This window comes from Panthera pardus, unplaced genomic scaffold (assembly GCF_024362965.1).
Source record: "Panthera pardus isolate Hobbes unplaced genomic scaffold, ASM2436296v1 HiC_scaffold_3, whole genome shotgun sequence".
NCBI lineage: Eukaryota > Metazoa > Chordata > Mammalia > Carnivora > Felidae > Panthera > Panthera pardus.
Window position 1 is genome coordinate 48,463,036 of NW_026526876.1, and position 13,590 is coordinate 48,476,625.

A 13,590-nucleotide genomic window follows, 5' to 3' on the forward strand; every position below is an offset into this window, starting at 1 on the left:
GCCTGCTGCGGGGTTCAAACTCACAAACCATGAGATCATGACCTGAGCTGAAGTCAGACACTCAACCAACTGAGCCACCCAGGTGCCCCACCATGTAACAACTCTCAACAAATATTTATTAACACCTTGAAACAAGTACTTGGTGAGGTGCGAAAGATATGAAGACAGAATACAAATCTAGCCAAGAGGTACAGGGTGCCTGGCTGGCTCTGTCAGTGGGGCATGTGACTCTTCATCTAGGGGTTGCAAGTTCAAGCCCCATGTTGGGTGTAGAGAATACTTAAAATAATAAAATCTTTAAAACAAAAACAATCTAACGAGAGGTAAATGAGCAACTAAAATTAAAAAAAGGAGAGTAAATCGTACATCAGCACATACTGTTAAATTGAATATGGAGCAAAAAGGGTTAGCAGAACATGAGAATTCTAGAAAAGGAAATCGCAATGAAATGACCTTAAAGAGAATGGATCATTTGAGGAAATGAAAGAAGTTCAGTACAACTATCACAAAGGAGTACTATCAGAGCAAGGAAGAAGATGTGAGACACTCTTTAAGGATGGCTGAAAATGCATGCACCTGGGTGGCTCAATCAGTTAAGCATCCGACTCTTGGTTTCAGCTTAAGTCACCATCTCATGGTTCGTGGGTCCGAGCCCTGCACTGGGTTCTGTGCTAGCAGCATGGAGCCTGCTTGGGATTCTCTCTCTCTCTCTCTCTCTCTCTCTCTCTCTCTCTCTCTCTCTCTCTCTCTCTCTCTCTCCTCTCTCTCTCTCTCTGCCCTTCTCCCCTCTCATGCTGTCCCTCTCTCAAAATAAATAAATAAACTTAAAAAAATATTTTTTTAAAAGGATGGCTGAAAATGATGCTGGAAAAATACAGTGAGGGGATCAGTTCACAAAAGATCTAATGAACCTGGTATTCAACAACTGTGCTAAATTCACTTCTTAATTCTAAAGTTTATAGGTTCTTTTGCATTTTCCATATATACAATCAAGTTATCGATGAATAAAGACAATTTTACATCTTTCATTCTAGTATTTACACCTTTTATTTATTTTTCTTGCCTGTTGTAATGTCTAGGACCTACATTCAAAGATAAATAAAAGTTGTGGTAGAAGCTATCCCAAACTCAGCAGAAAGTATTTAATATATCACTATTAAGTATATTGTATGCTGTAGGTTTTTTATAATCTTTACCATACTGAGGATGTTTCTATCCTAACTTGTGGAAAGGTTTTTTTAATCATAAATGATTACTGAATTTTAGCAAAGGTTTTTTCCACTTCTAATAAGATGCTCATCTGGGTTTTCTTCTTTGTTCTATTAATACAAATTACACTGAATGATGTGAATGATTTTCAAATGTTAACTAACCTTGTATTTCTGAAATATCTTACTTGGTCATGATATATCATTCTTTGCATATATCACTGGATTCTAGTTGGTAATATTTATATGTAAATTACATCAAGAAAGAAAGAAAAGAGAAGAAGAAGCAGAGGGGAGGGAGAGAGGATAAGAAGGGAGTAGGCAGAGAGGGAGAGCGAATTGTTGGGTATGAGAAGGTAAGATTAAGAAAAACAAGTTAGTATAGAGGTGCCTGGGTGGCTCAGTTAGTTAAGTCCAACTCTTGATCTCGGCTCAGGTCACGATCTCACAGTTTATGGGATGGAGCCCCACACTGGGCTCTGAGCTGACAGAGCAGAGCATGCTTGGAATTCTCTCGTGCACTCATGCATGCACATGTATGCTCTCTTTCTCAAAATAAATAAACATTTTTTTTTAAAAAATAAGGAAAAAAAAGAAAAACATGATAATAGAAAAGAATTATTCAACAGAAGAGTTTATAATCCCGAGGGAGACAATCTCCCAAAAAGAACAGGAAAGAAATTGTTTTTTAAAACTGATCATTCTAGGGGCACTTGGGTAGCTCAGTTGGTTGAGCATCCGACCCAACTTCAGCTCAGGTCATGATCTCATGGTTCGTGAGTTCAAGCCTTGCATTGGGCTCTGTGCTGACAATTCAGAGCCTAGAGCCTACTTCGGATTCTGTGTCTCCCTCTCGCTCTCCGCCCCCCCCCCCCCACCCCACTAATGCTCTGCCTCTCTCTCTCTCAAAAATAAACATTAAAAAATAAAAATTAAAAAAATAAAAAATAAAATTAATCATTCTAAGGAGTATAACAGCCAAATAATGTAAGTACCTGGGAGAACAAATAAAACTAAAAGAAGGCATCAAAAAATAAATTTAAAGAAATTTTCTAAAACTGCACTAATTTTCATCCTCACTGAAGGGGCCCAGGACAATGTATGAGCTAAGAAACATCATTGTAAAGTTTGAGAACACTGGGAACAAGACTAACATTATGCTAGTTCCCAGAGAAAAACAAGCCATAGACAAAGAAAAAGGTATCAAAATGGCTTCAGACTCTTCAACCATAACACTAGATCAATGCCTTCAAAATTCTGAACACCATTTACAAAAAAGTATTTGTTAGCCAGCCAAATTAGCAATCAAGAATTAAGAAAGAATAAAGACAACTTCAGACAAACAAGATTTACCACACATCTTTTTTCCAGAAGCTACTAAAGAACTTACTACATCAAAATGATCACACAAAGCAAAATGGATGAAAGAGAGGGATGGGGTATTCTATTTTCCATTACAAATTTTATGTGATCAGTCACATGTAGAACTTCAGTGTAGAACTTCAATTAATCAAATACAACAAAAGTGATACATATGTAACTTTTGCACAAGAACATTTAGCTGTGTGAAATTATATTTTAAATATAATATATTTTTAAATATTATATTATAGAAGAGAAATCTTTTTTTAATTAGATAAAATAAATTAAGCATATTCAAATTCTACTACCAACAATAACTTTTATAGCTTTATACTCTCTCACGAAGTATTTCTGCCCAAAGTAAAAGTTGAAAAAGGTGGGAAATTAATAACTGACATATATAAAAGAGCTTCATAAACGAACTGAAAGGAGAAAAATCTGCCTCTGAATTACATACAAAAGAAACAAAGACATAGCAGAGTCTTCTAATAATAAAGTTGTTCTTGAGTCCAACTATCCAAAGAGAAGGCTGGCTACTCCAAAAACCTTCCAGAAAAAGATGTTCAACAATCTTCCTTGTTAAAAGATTTCACCAAAACTCAAATGCAATAAAAATCAGAGCAAGAGAGAGTGAGAGAGAGCAAAGGAGAGACAGCTGAACTCTGGATGTGTCATATAGCCCAATAACAAGGAGAAAAATCTCTACATGACTGCAGGATGCTGTTGCCTTGTTACCTCCACCCTTCCCATTTCCATTAAGCAGATTTAATCGCTAAATTGATCCCTGACATTACTTACACATATGGTTAGTGCATAACGCACACAGTAGTAAGTTTTAATAAACTTCATTCTCACCAGTTTAGAGAATTATAAGCTAAATGAAGTATTATAAGGAAGATTATCCAACTTCTAGTAAACTTTAAAAACAGAATTAGACTTTTTAATATCTTCTTTTTAAAAAGATTTTAGAGTATGCAAACAAGATTAAAATGACTATGTTTTCATTGCTCGTGCAAAAACATTCTGAGTGAACACAGGCAAATTAATGAGAAAACATATCACTAAAGAGTCAGGAGTTATTAGGCACCCAAATAACATATTTAATTTAAACACATATTTGACTTTTTAAATCAAAACATACATAATATTTAAATACAACATTAAGAAGTATTCATTTTTAAAGCAGAGATTAAAGGTCAAAAGCCCGAAACTGTACTTCTGACAAGGCTGGAAATATAGACAGCAGACTTATCCAGAAGCGACATAATGGTGAAAACCAAGCTCTCCAAGGCAGTTTAAGAATAACTGCGAAGAAGAGCAAAGACATGAGAACAAGAGACTTGGGGAATACCCACAGAAGAAAGCTAAGCCAGAAGCATAACAAAAGCAGTACAGTCAGCAAGGAAGGGATCTGGGAAGAGTGATGCCATGAAAACCAAGAGAGAAGAGGGTTTCAAGAAAGAGCCAGCAAAGTCAGAGGCTAAATTGAGATCAAAGAGGATGAAGATAAATCAAAACCACAGTAGAATGTGAATGGCCATATTGAATTGGTTAAGATTACCTATTTCCATCTCAACTGACAGAACAAGAATTTATCTTGTGGGGAGGAAAGGATGGGGCATGGACACTTGGAGGAAAACAGACTTTAGTTATCATTCTTGCTGTCTGTAGTCCAAGACCAATAAAAGAGAAACTCCTAAATGATTTGTTTCTTCTCAAGGGCTACACTCACCAAACTGTGGAGCAGGCAAGATTCTAGCCGCTCGAATGGGGCCATGTCGAACAGAAAAGAGCTCCTGCGCTTCCCCACTGATCTGCATGAGAAGACAAAAAATTTCCGTAAATGAAAATACAGGTCAGAACATGATTATATGAAAACAAGATCTCCTAAATTTTATCACAATTTTTTGTCTGAAATGTAATATATGTACACACAGAGACACACACATTTATGGTTGTTCATACACATTCAGCATATTCATATTTAAATTACCACAAATATTTTTAGAAAATGATAAGAGCACACACTTAATATAAACAGGAAAATGAATGATCTGCTCTTAAAGTCTATAATTCTTATCTTTAAGAAACTCCTGTTAGTCTGCTCAGTTCCTGCATGATTGCCTTTCATTTTAGAGCAGAGCAACTATGATTTTTTTAATTAGTACCAGGTGTTCCACGTAACAAAAAGGTAAATATTCTTAGTATTCTGAAAAACAGAACTTAAATGTAGTAATTTCTGCAAATATGTTGTAAAGGAGAAAAAGCAAAACATATTGCAAAGAACACATAGTGGAACATGAATAACCTGTGCACCAGGTTATGGTTCTGCAACTACCTTCCTGTTAACGACTTTGAATAAATCATTTAGCATCTATAAACCTATATATTTCTCTTTTTTTAATATATTTTGAATTAAAATCATAGATATTTAAGGTGTACAACATGATGGTTTCATAGGCATACATAATAAAATTATTACTGCAGTCATTTCCTCCTTTTTTGTATGATGAGAACACATGAAATCTACCCTCAACATTTTTAAAGTATTCAACACAGTGTTATTAACTACAGGCATCATGCCTTAACATTATATCTCTAGACTTACTCATTCTACATAATTGCAACTCTGTACCCTTTGACCAACATCTCTCCACTCCCCTCACCTCCCATAAGCCTGTATTATTTTGCATTTATAAACCTAAAAGGTAAAGGTGCCAAAGAACCTCAAAATACTAATCATTTCAATATTCTATGAATTAAAGAAGTAATATGTAAGCATCTTTAAATGTCATCATTTTTATTATACACATAGATCAAACACTATATGAATGTTCGTTTTGAGTCATATCAGATTTATTCCTCAGATATAAAGAGTACAGTAGTATATTAATCCAAAGGTAAAAGGGTATGACAATATATGTGTCAAGTGCAAAAACAACTGCTTTTCCAAACTAGTGGTTCAAGAGAACAGTTTGCTGCTAATTGAAGTATTGAGCAGATTAAACTAGAATTAGTTAAGACTGCTTTAAGTGATAATTTAGTCCCCGATACATTTTCATAACTCTCAAGCGTTTGATGGAATATGTGATATCAGATGGGAAAAATGGCCAAAATTATAAAACTAGTTCTAAATACTCAAGAACTTACAACACATGTAATAAATATTCAATAAGAGAAACATGCGGATGGTAGTTTTTTTTCAATAGGGCCTGCCAAACAAGCAGTTTAAAATATAAACAACATATATAAAGGCTTATAAAGCTTTCAATATTAAACTGTAAATCTGCAGCACTTCCTTTAACTACTTTTTCAGATCTTCAGCTTCTCTTCTGTCTGAATTTAAGGACTGCAAACTATAAATATTTTGTTTCTTATAAATGTTAACTTACGGTGATGCCTAAAGAGCCATCATATTCATTCTGCCTATAAAAATTACTATAAACTTATTCCCTGGCCACAATGGCAAATCTCTCTATAGGACTTGGGATGCAGGTTTGAGGAATGCTAGGCTCTTCGCACCAACTGTGCAACAACAGCACCACCTATCACCAATTAAACACACCAAACTATAAACTCAGTATAGCAAAAGATAAGAATTTAGCTCTCTACAAACTCCTTTGTGAACATTAATTTTCTACATGAAAAACATGGCCATTATATACTATAGCTCTTAAGTCTACAGTTTAATATTATAGAACAGAATTTAAAATTTAGAAAAAGGCTTAAAAGGTCACTTTGTTCAACCTCCCACCCAACACAGGAATCACACATTCTCTAAAATCTAAAAAGCATGATCTCTCTGATATTAAGCACACTTTCACTGAAAGGTACGTCACTAATGTAATACATTTATATTATAGAGTTATTATTAGCTATCTCCACCAAAATGGGGATATAAAAATGGATAAATAATATTCTTCAATATACAGACTATTCTACTTACAAGGAAATAAAAAATTATAAAACAATACTGTAGAAGTTGCACTGAAATTGTAATTCAGAGCAATGAAAAACACTTCTCACTCTAACAAATATACATTCATACTTTTAACAAATCATAATATTCTAACACAAAATCTGCTGTGTACTATTATGGCCATATTCCACAGATCTAGCATTTAGCTTTTGGTTCTATCAAATAAAGCCTTAAAGTAAAGTAAAATAAAAAATAAAAGTCTAATCATATTTAACTGACCTATGTGTACTAAATTATACTAAATAATAAAGAACAAGGCAAACCTGTCTTGGCATTCTCACAATATGATAAACATTTGTTAACACTGGATTTAATTCACATGAGCTTTACTCTGACATTGAAAAACATTTTGAAATCTGAACACACCATGCTCTCCAGCATAACAGCTTTCAAAACAGACCTAAATGCTCTATTCTATTCTAAGCTTCTACTCTAAATCCCTCTTTAAATATACCGCAAAGGGTAAGAAAAAACATTAGGATTGATTACAAAATGCATCCCACATTTATTACCCATCCTTTATTACCTCTAAGTTAAGATCCTTCAATCTTTAATTGTAGCATAAGGGAAGGGAGGGATGAAGAAACATTCTGTCACTATTTACAAATATTTGTGACTATGTTAAAATCAAGATTGTTAGAAGCATAATTCCAAAGTATCCTAAGTGAGTCTCAAATGCCAAACTTCTGAGATGAGAGAACTCTCCAAACAATGTGTACAAATGCTACACTGGAATACTGTTTCAGAAGAGTGCCAACAAAGTATGTACAGATAAGATGTGCACATTTTAGAAAGAACACAAGTTGGATATGTCCTTACAGGCTCGGCTTTAGCTGCCGCTTTCAATTGCCTCTAATAATTTTATACAGCATGTTCACTGGTAATTCTGCTCTCAAATAAATGCGTGTCAAAACTGATTAAGTTTTTAAAGGCTTTCAAAGTGATTTTTACATTTCTTAAAAAAGAGCTCACTGAAAATGGAAAAAAAAAAATCTCAGAGATGAGGATTTTATATATCCTGACAAGAATTACCAGGAGCGTTAAGTTCATTTTTAAACCAACAATAATAATAAATACAAGGGCAGAACTACAAGGAAGGAGTTGTACCAAGCAATGTTCCAACTTCCTGGCAACTGTGGTAACTTGGGGAGAGGAGCAAACAGGGAGGAAACCTCTCCAAGAGTTCCTCATGGGTCTCTGCCTTTGTTCTTACTGGCATTTTAATTTCTGATGACAGACTTTTGTTGTTTGGAGCATAAACCGGACGTACCAGTTTGGAGGCACAATAAGGAGAACAAAGAATGATTTGTTCACACTGTAGGAAAAAAATCTTTTCCAACCATAGAAAATAGCTTTCGCATGGTGAAAATATGCAAATTACATACCAAACCAAAAAAGTGGGGGGGAGAGTACAAGTTTAGAATCTCACAACTCAATCTAAGGCAAAGGGAAATTATAACAGCCGAGACAATACACACAGGGAAAGGGCTATAAAAGTTGTGGGAGAGCTTTATAACTACCTCTAGAAAATTCTAAAAGCAAATGAAGGTCATCTAGCCCTCAGAACCAAACTTGTTTCTGAAATCATGATGACTTTTCAAAGATATATGACTACAAAATAGAAAAGTCAATCAAATACCATGGACAATAATAATAATGCTTTATGACACAGAATTAGGACAAGAGTACATATTTACACCCCCAACTTCCCTTTTAGATACTAGTCAAATGGAGAATTGTGTCTGCAGTTGATTCTTTTTATCAAACATTGTTGAATAACAGACACAGAAACAACACCTCAATCATACATATATATACAGCTTAATGAATTTTCCATGTTAAAATACCTCTGTCACCAGCACAGACATCAAGAAACAGAACATGACAGATACTCAGAAGGTCCCTCACACCCCTTTCCCAGTCACAAACCCAACTCAAGAATAATCATAACCACTATCCTGACTTCGTTACATATAAATTTTACTCATTCAAATTTACGCAAATAGAATCACACAGTATACACTCTTTTGTGAATTACATATGTATGAAATTCATTCATGTTGTTGCATACGATTGGCTTTTTATTTTTTTATTGTATTTTTTAAATTTCTATCGCTATACAGATTTCCACTGTGTGAAAAATATTACAATTTATCCATTTTACTATTGGTGGACTTCCAGGTTGTTTCTAGTTCTTGGCTCTTAAGATGTCAGGAAAAATTGAAAAAACTTTCAAATGAGAAAAAGATCACTATATGTCCTTTCAATGGATTACCAAGAGTGTCTAGTGGACCCTTTGGGGTTATTTAATTTTATACACATCTATACCCTTGTTTTGTAATATTGTAAGTTATAGAAAACTGATAGTAACTGACTCTTGTCCACAGAAATGCAAGTGAATTTTGTCTGGAAGAGATACAATTGAATTCCACTCTAAAAAAAGATGATTCCAGGCAGTACATTTTAGTTTCAGTAGTATATTAACCAGGTTTGCACCTCGTAAAAAGTTCATTTTAGTATTTCTAATTGCCTATATTGGTTCTTCAGATTCTCCCTTGAACCAGCTGTAACAACTTGCCAAACACCTCATTTATTAATGAGTTAAATAAAATCTATGACATCTGTTCCATTTTACAGTTGTAGGAGAGCCATGATTTTAGCATTTTTAAAAGAACATTGTAAAGAATACTGTTATGAATATTCTTGCACATTTCATTTAGTGAATACATATATATATATTTCTCCTGGTATAAATCTACTAGTTAGAATTGCTCCTATATTAGGCATATGTGCATATTTTGTAGATTTCAACAAAATAGTTTTCTACAGTGATTGTACAAATTGACACTTCCACCAGCAATGAAAAAGAGTTCTACCTGCTCACTTCCTCACCAACAGTTTGTATCAGGCACTCTGGCGTGTTCAATGGGACTTTCACTGTGGTTTTAATTTGTATTTTCTTCATGACTAAGGAGATGGATCAAACACCTTTTCATATGCTTATTGGAATTAGTTATACTATTCCATGAATGACTGTTAAAGTCTCTTGCCCACTACAGTTCCCTGATTCTAAGACATTATGGATTTAAATCTATTGTGCACAGCGAATGAAATGCAGGTCAGTATCCTCTGAAAAGTAATGCTGCTTCAAACTAACTATATAAATAGTCTTCATTGTAGTGGACTGCCATCAGGGAAAATGATGTAAGACTTTTGTCCTGAAGGACCCTTGATTACCACATGTATATATGATGAATAGTTCAGAATATGAATGAGACTCAAGAACTCATTTCAAGAAAAAGGTAGAACTCTTTGTAACTAATCAAATTCATATCTTAATTCCAAATCCAGTAATAAATAAGCAACCCTCCCTTCAACAAGGTACAATGGCTTGGTTATAGCGACATGATATCCATCTCTTGAAGTGAAAAATATGATTTGTAAAAATTCATACTAACATTCAAAGAAAATTCCGTCTCTGTTAAAGACAGGAAACACACAAAAATTACTATACTTTCCCTGGAACTCAAACAGCTCAAACAAAAGATAATGACTAGTAGTTCTTTTTCTTGATACTTTAACAAGTTTTCATCTTTAAAATAAAAAAAATTAAAAAGAAGTATTAATTTGCCTATTTTTTTTCAAAATGGGTACAGCATATATAGCAGATGATTTCCAGGCTAGAAATATGAATTGAAAACCAAGACACCAGACATGAAAGACAAAAGAAAAAAATTCCCCATGTTTATCTCATGCACATGCAGACTTTCAATCAAAAATATCTTTCATGTCAGAGTTCTCCACACCAGTAATGGCTCCGGTTCCACTTGGAAAGTCTGACAGAGTAAAAGCAGCCCACAGGTGGGACCCTGGAAGTTTTATTCTTTTCCCAAAATCAAGGGAAAGTACAACAATGACAAGTACAATGGCAAGTACATACAACAATATGCCAGGATCATAGGTTGCAAATATCACACATCAACCACATCAAATATTCCAACAAACTGGACTTGTGTTTATTAACTATAATAATTTGAGAGAGAGAGAGAAAGAGAGAGAGAGAGAGAGACAGACAGAGCACGAGTGGGGGAGGGGTAAAGAGAGAGAGGGAGACACAGAATCTGAAGCAGGCTCCAGGCTCTGAGCTGTCAGCACAGAGCCCAATTCAGATCCTCTGTCCCCTTTCTCTCTGCCCCTCCCCTGCTCTCACTCTCTCTCAAAAAATAAAATAGAGGTGATGATATATCTAAGAAGGCAACTGTAATGATTAAATTGCATATCTAAAATATGTAACATAAAAGACAGTTAAATCAAAAAGATGCTTGTTGAATAAATGGATGAATAAATGACTGGGTCTATATCAGCCTCATTATTCAATCTTAATGGTATTTAGCATAAATCTGACTTTGCCCCACTGTTCTCAAAGCAAGTTATTAATATTTAATGTCTGAAAATGTGTTATAATACCATACAATAAAACACATTTGGTACATCTCATTCTTGAAGCCACCAGTATATTACTTCCTATGTTTTACAGCTCTCAGTAAAAGGGCTATTACCAAGGTGGAAAGCAGCACATCATCTGTGCAACAGTTCTTACAAGGCAGTCTCCACCCTCTCTAGCAAATACCCTACACTCATTCCAATCTTTATGTGTTTATATGATGTTTTTACCTGCAACAGGTTTTCTTACCAACTATGATGTTTTAAAAACAGCACATTTAAATATGCAAATAGTTATCAATCTTTCTAAATATGCCACATGTACTAACCACACAGATACAACTGAAATGAAGTTCCTTAAAAAAAAGAGCATCATTTCCTTAAAGGTAACACCAAATAAAAGTTTTTTAATTAAGAAGAAAATGTAAACTATAGACTTAAAGTTATTAATAACTTATATCAATATTGGTTCATTAATTTTAACAAATGTACCTCACTAATGCAAGATGTTAAACAGGGGCAAATACAGTGGTGAGGGGATACATGGGAACTCTCTGTACTTTCTACTCAATTTTTAGGTAGACCTATAATTGGTCAAAAAAATAATGTCTATTAACTTTTATTTACATATATAGGCATGGAAAAATGTGGAAATTCCACAAATAAATTTTAACCTTTCCTGATACCCCTCCCAAAAATACAGAGAGTGAGAATGAAGAGGTGATGAGGTCTTATACTAAGAGAATTCAGTTCTTAAAGCAACAGAAGGAACTCACTTCGCCTATTTAAATGTACAAGTGTATAGTTATCACTTTGCTAACTACTTCACATGTGGTAATCATACAGACCACACAACTGAACTGACGATGAAGTTCTTTTAAAAAATGAACATTTAATGACTTTTTTTTTAACTTCAGAAGTCACAACAAGTTTTTAATTGGGAGGAAAAGCAAAAATACAAAGAAATATAGGGAAAGGAGTGAGAAGTATGACGTTATACCATGGTATTCGATTAATAAGCAACAAAATGACTCCACTAGCTACATGAGTAACTATTATAACTACAAAGCAATCTCTAATGAGAGCTGATAGTCTCTCTCTAGAATCACCCCATGAGCCAATTGGATGATATATTTTCATTTTAGATGTAAGGAAACAAAAAACAATATTCTCCAAACATGACCAGACCAAAGAGGCATCAAAATCTCCTGTTAGTATACTGTATTCAAAACAGTTTTTAACCTCAAGCCTTTTTTCTCCAACAAGTCACTGCCAGGGCGTTATTTTATGTTTTACAACTCTGTTCCAACAATTTCAAAAACTTAAGACAGCACAGTTTGAAGAAAGGATTCCTAATAGTAAGAGCTTTGGAAAGCTCTTAAAATTAGGAGGAAGACAGGGATAACATTTTTGTTTTATTTTTGCCTAACTAACCACAAATGATTCAGTTAATGTCAGAGTGTCAGTATCTCTGTAACCTACTGTGTATGCCATCAAAAAAAAAAAAAAAACGCAAACCACGAAAACCACCTTAAACACATATTTTTGAGGACTAACAACTTATAGAGCAGATACTTGCTAACCACATAAAGCAGAGAGCAATTGAGTCTATATTTTGGTCTTGACACGAAATTCAAAATACAAAACTTGAGCAAGAAGGAAGTGAGTTGCAAGAACAATATGAAAACCACAGAACACAAATAATGAATGGAACTTGTAATCATATTTTCATACTTCCAAATTTTTGCACACACAGAGGAGTACTTTAAGGCGACTTTAACCTTTCCCCTCCAGTCTGATTTTTGAAAGGAAGATCAAAGAAAACAGTTTAAACTCACACGTTCCTTTGGTTATGCAACACAGATTTAGACCTTACACTTCAAAACCCCAGCCATTATTTCAGCACCACCAATCCAAATACCATTCCGAGCTTTGAAGCAGCCCTAATGGTATCTTCCATTTGAAAGTAACACTTTTGTAGTCAAAAGATCTTACTCAGGGTAGATGTTAATGTAAAACCACTCAGACTACACAGACACATATGGCTGGAAGCAGCCTGGAAGGTGTTCAGAAGTCAATGTAACACCATTACAGAGAGTGTCAGCCTAGCAGCTGTCATAAACACTTCATCATCACTCAGACACACAAACTGGATTCCCTTTAACTTGTTACTTTATTTTGTGCAGAATACATGTCCAATTGGAAAGAGAGAAAATAGTGCTACAGATAAGCCAATTTTGGATTACAGCCTCTTTCTACTTCTCAAAGACTGAGTTTGGGGGCACCTGGGTGGCTCAGTTGGTTAGGCAACTGACTTCAGCTCAGGTCATGATCTCATAGATCGTGAGTTCAAGCCCCGTGTCAGGCGCTGTGCTAACAGCTCAGAGCCTGGAGCCTGCTTCAGATTCTGTGTCTCCCCCTCTCTCTACCCCTCTCCTGCTCATGCTCTGTGTCGCTCTGTCTCTCAGTAATAAATAAATGTTTAAAAAAAATTTTTTTTAAAGACTGAGTTTGTCATATTTGATTGGTATTGTAAATGTATCCTGATACAATCTGTTGGCTGAAGACAGTTTTGCATAGATATCTAACCAAAAAGAA

The 13,590-nt window shown here is 34.6% G+C and overlaps 1 protein-coding gene across 1 annotated transcript in view; it reads right to left on the minus strand.

The window, feature by feature from the left end:
* Positions 1-13,590, minus strand: part of BCAS3 (BCAS3 microtubule associated cell migration factor) — a 606,893-nt gene that overhangs the window by 549,575 nt on the left and 43,728 nt on the right. Inside the window, exon 7 of the mRNA XM_019431027.2 lies at positions 4,303-4,384. Coding sequence (XP_019286572.2) covers positions 4,303-4,384 — 82 coding nt within the window. The remainder of the gene's footprint in view (positions 1-4,302; positions 4,385-13,590) is intronic.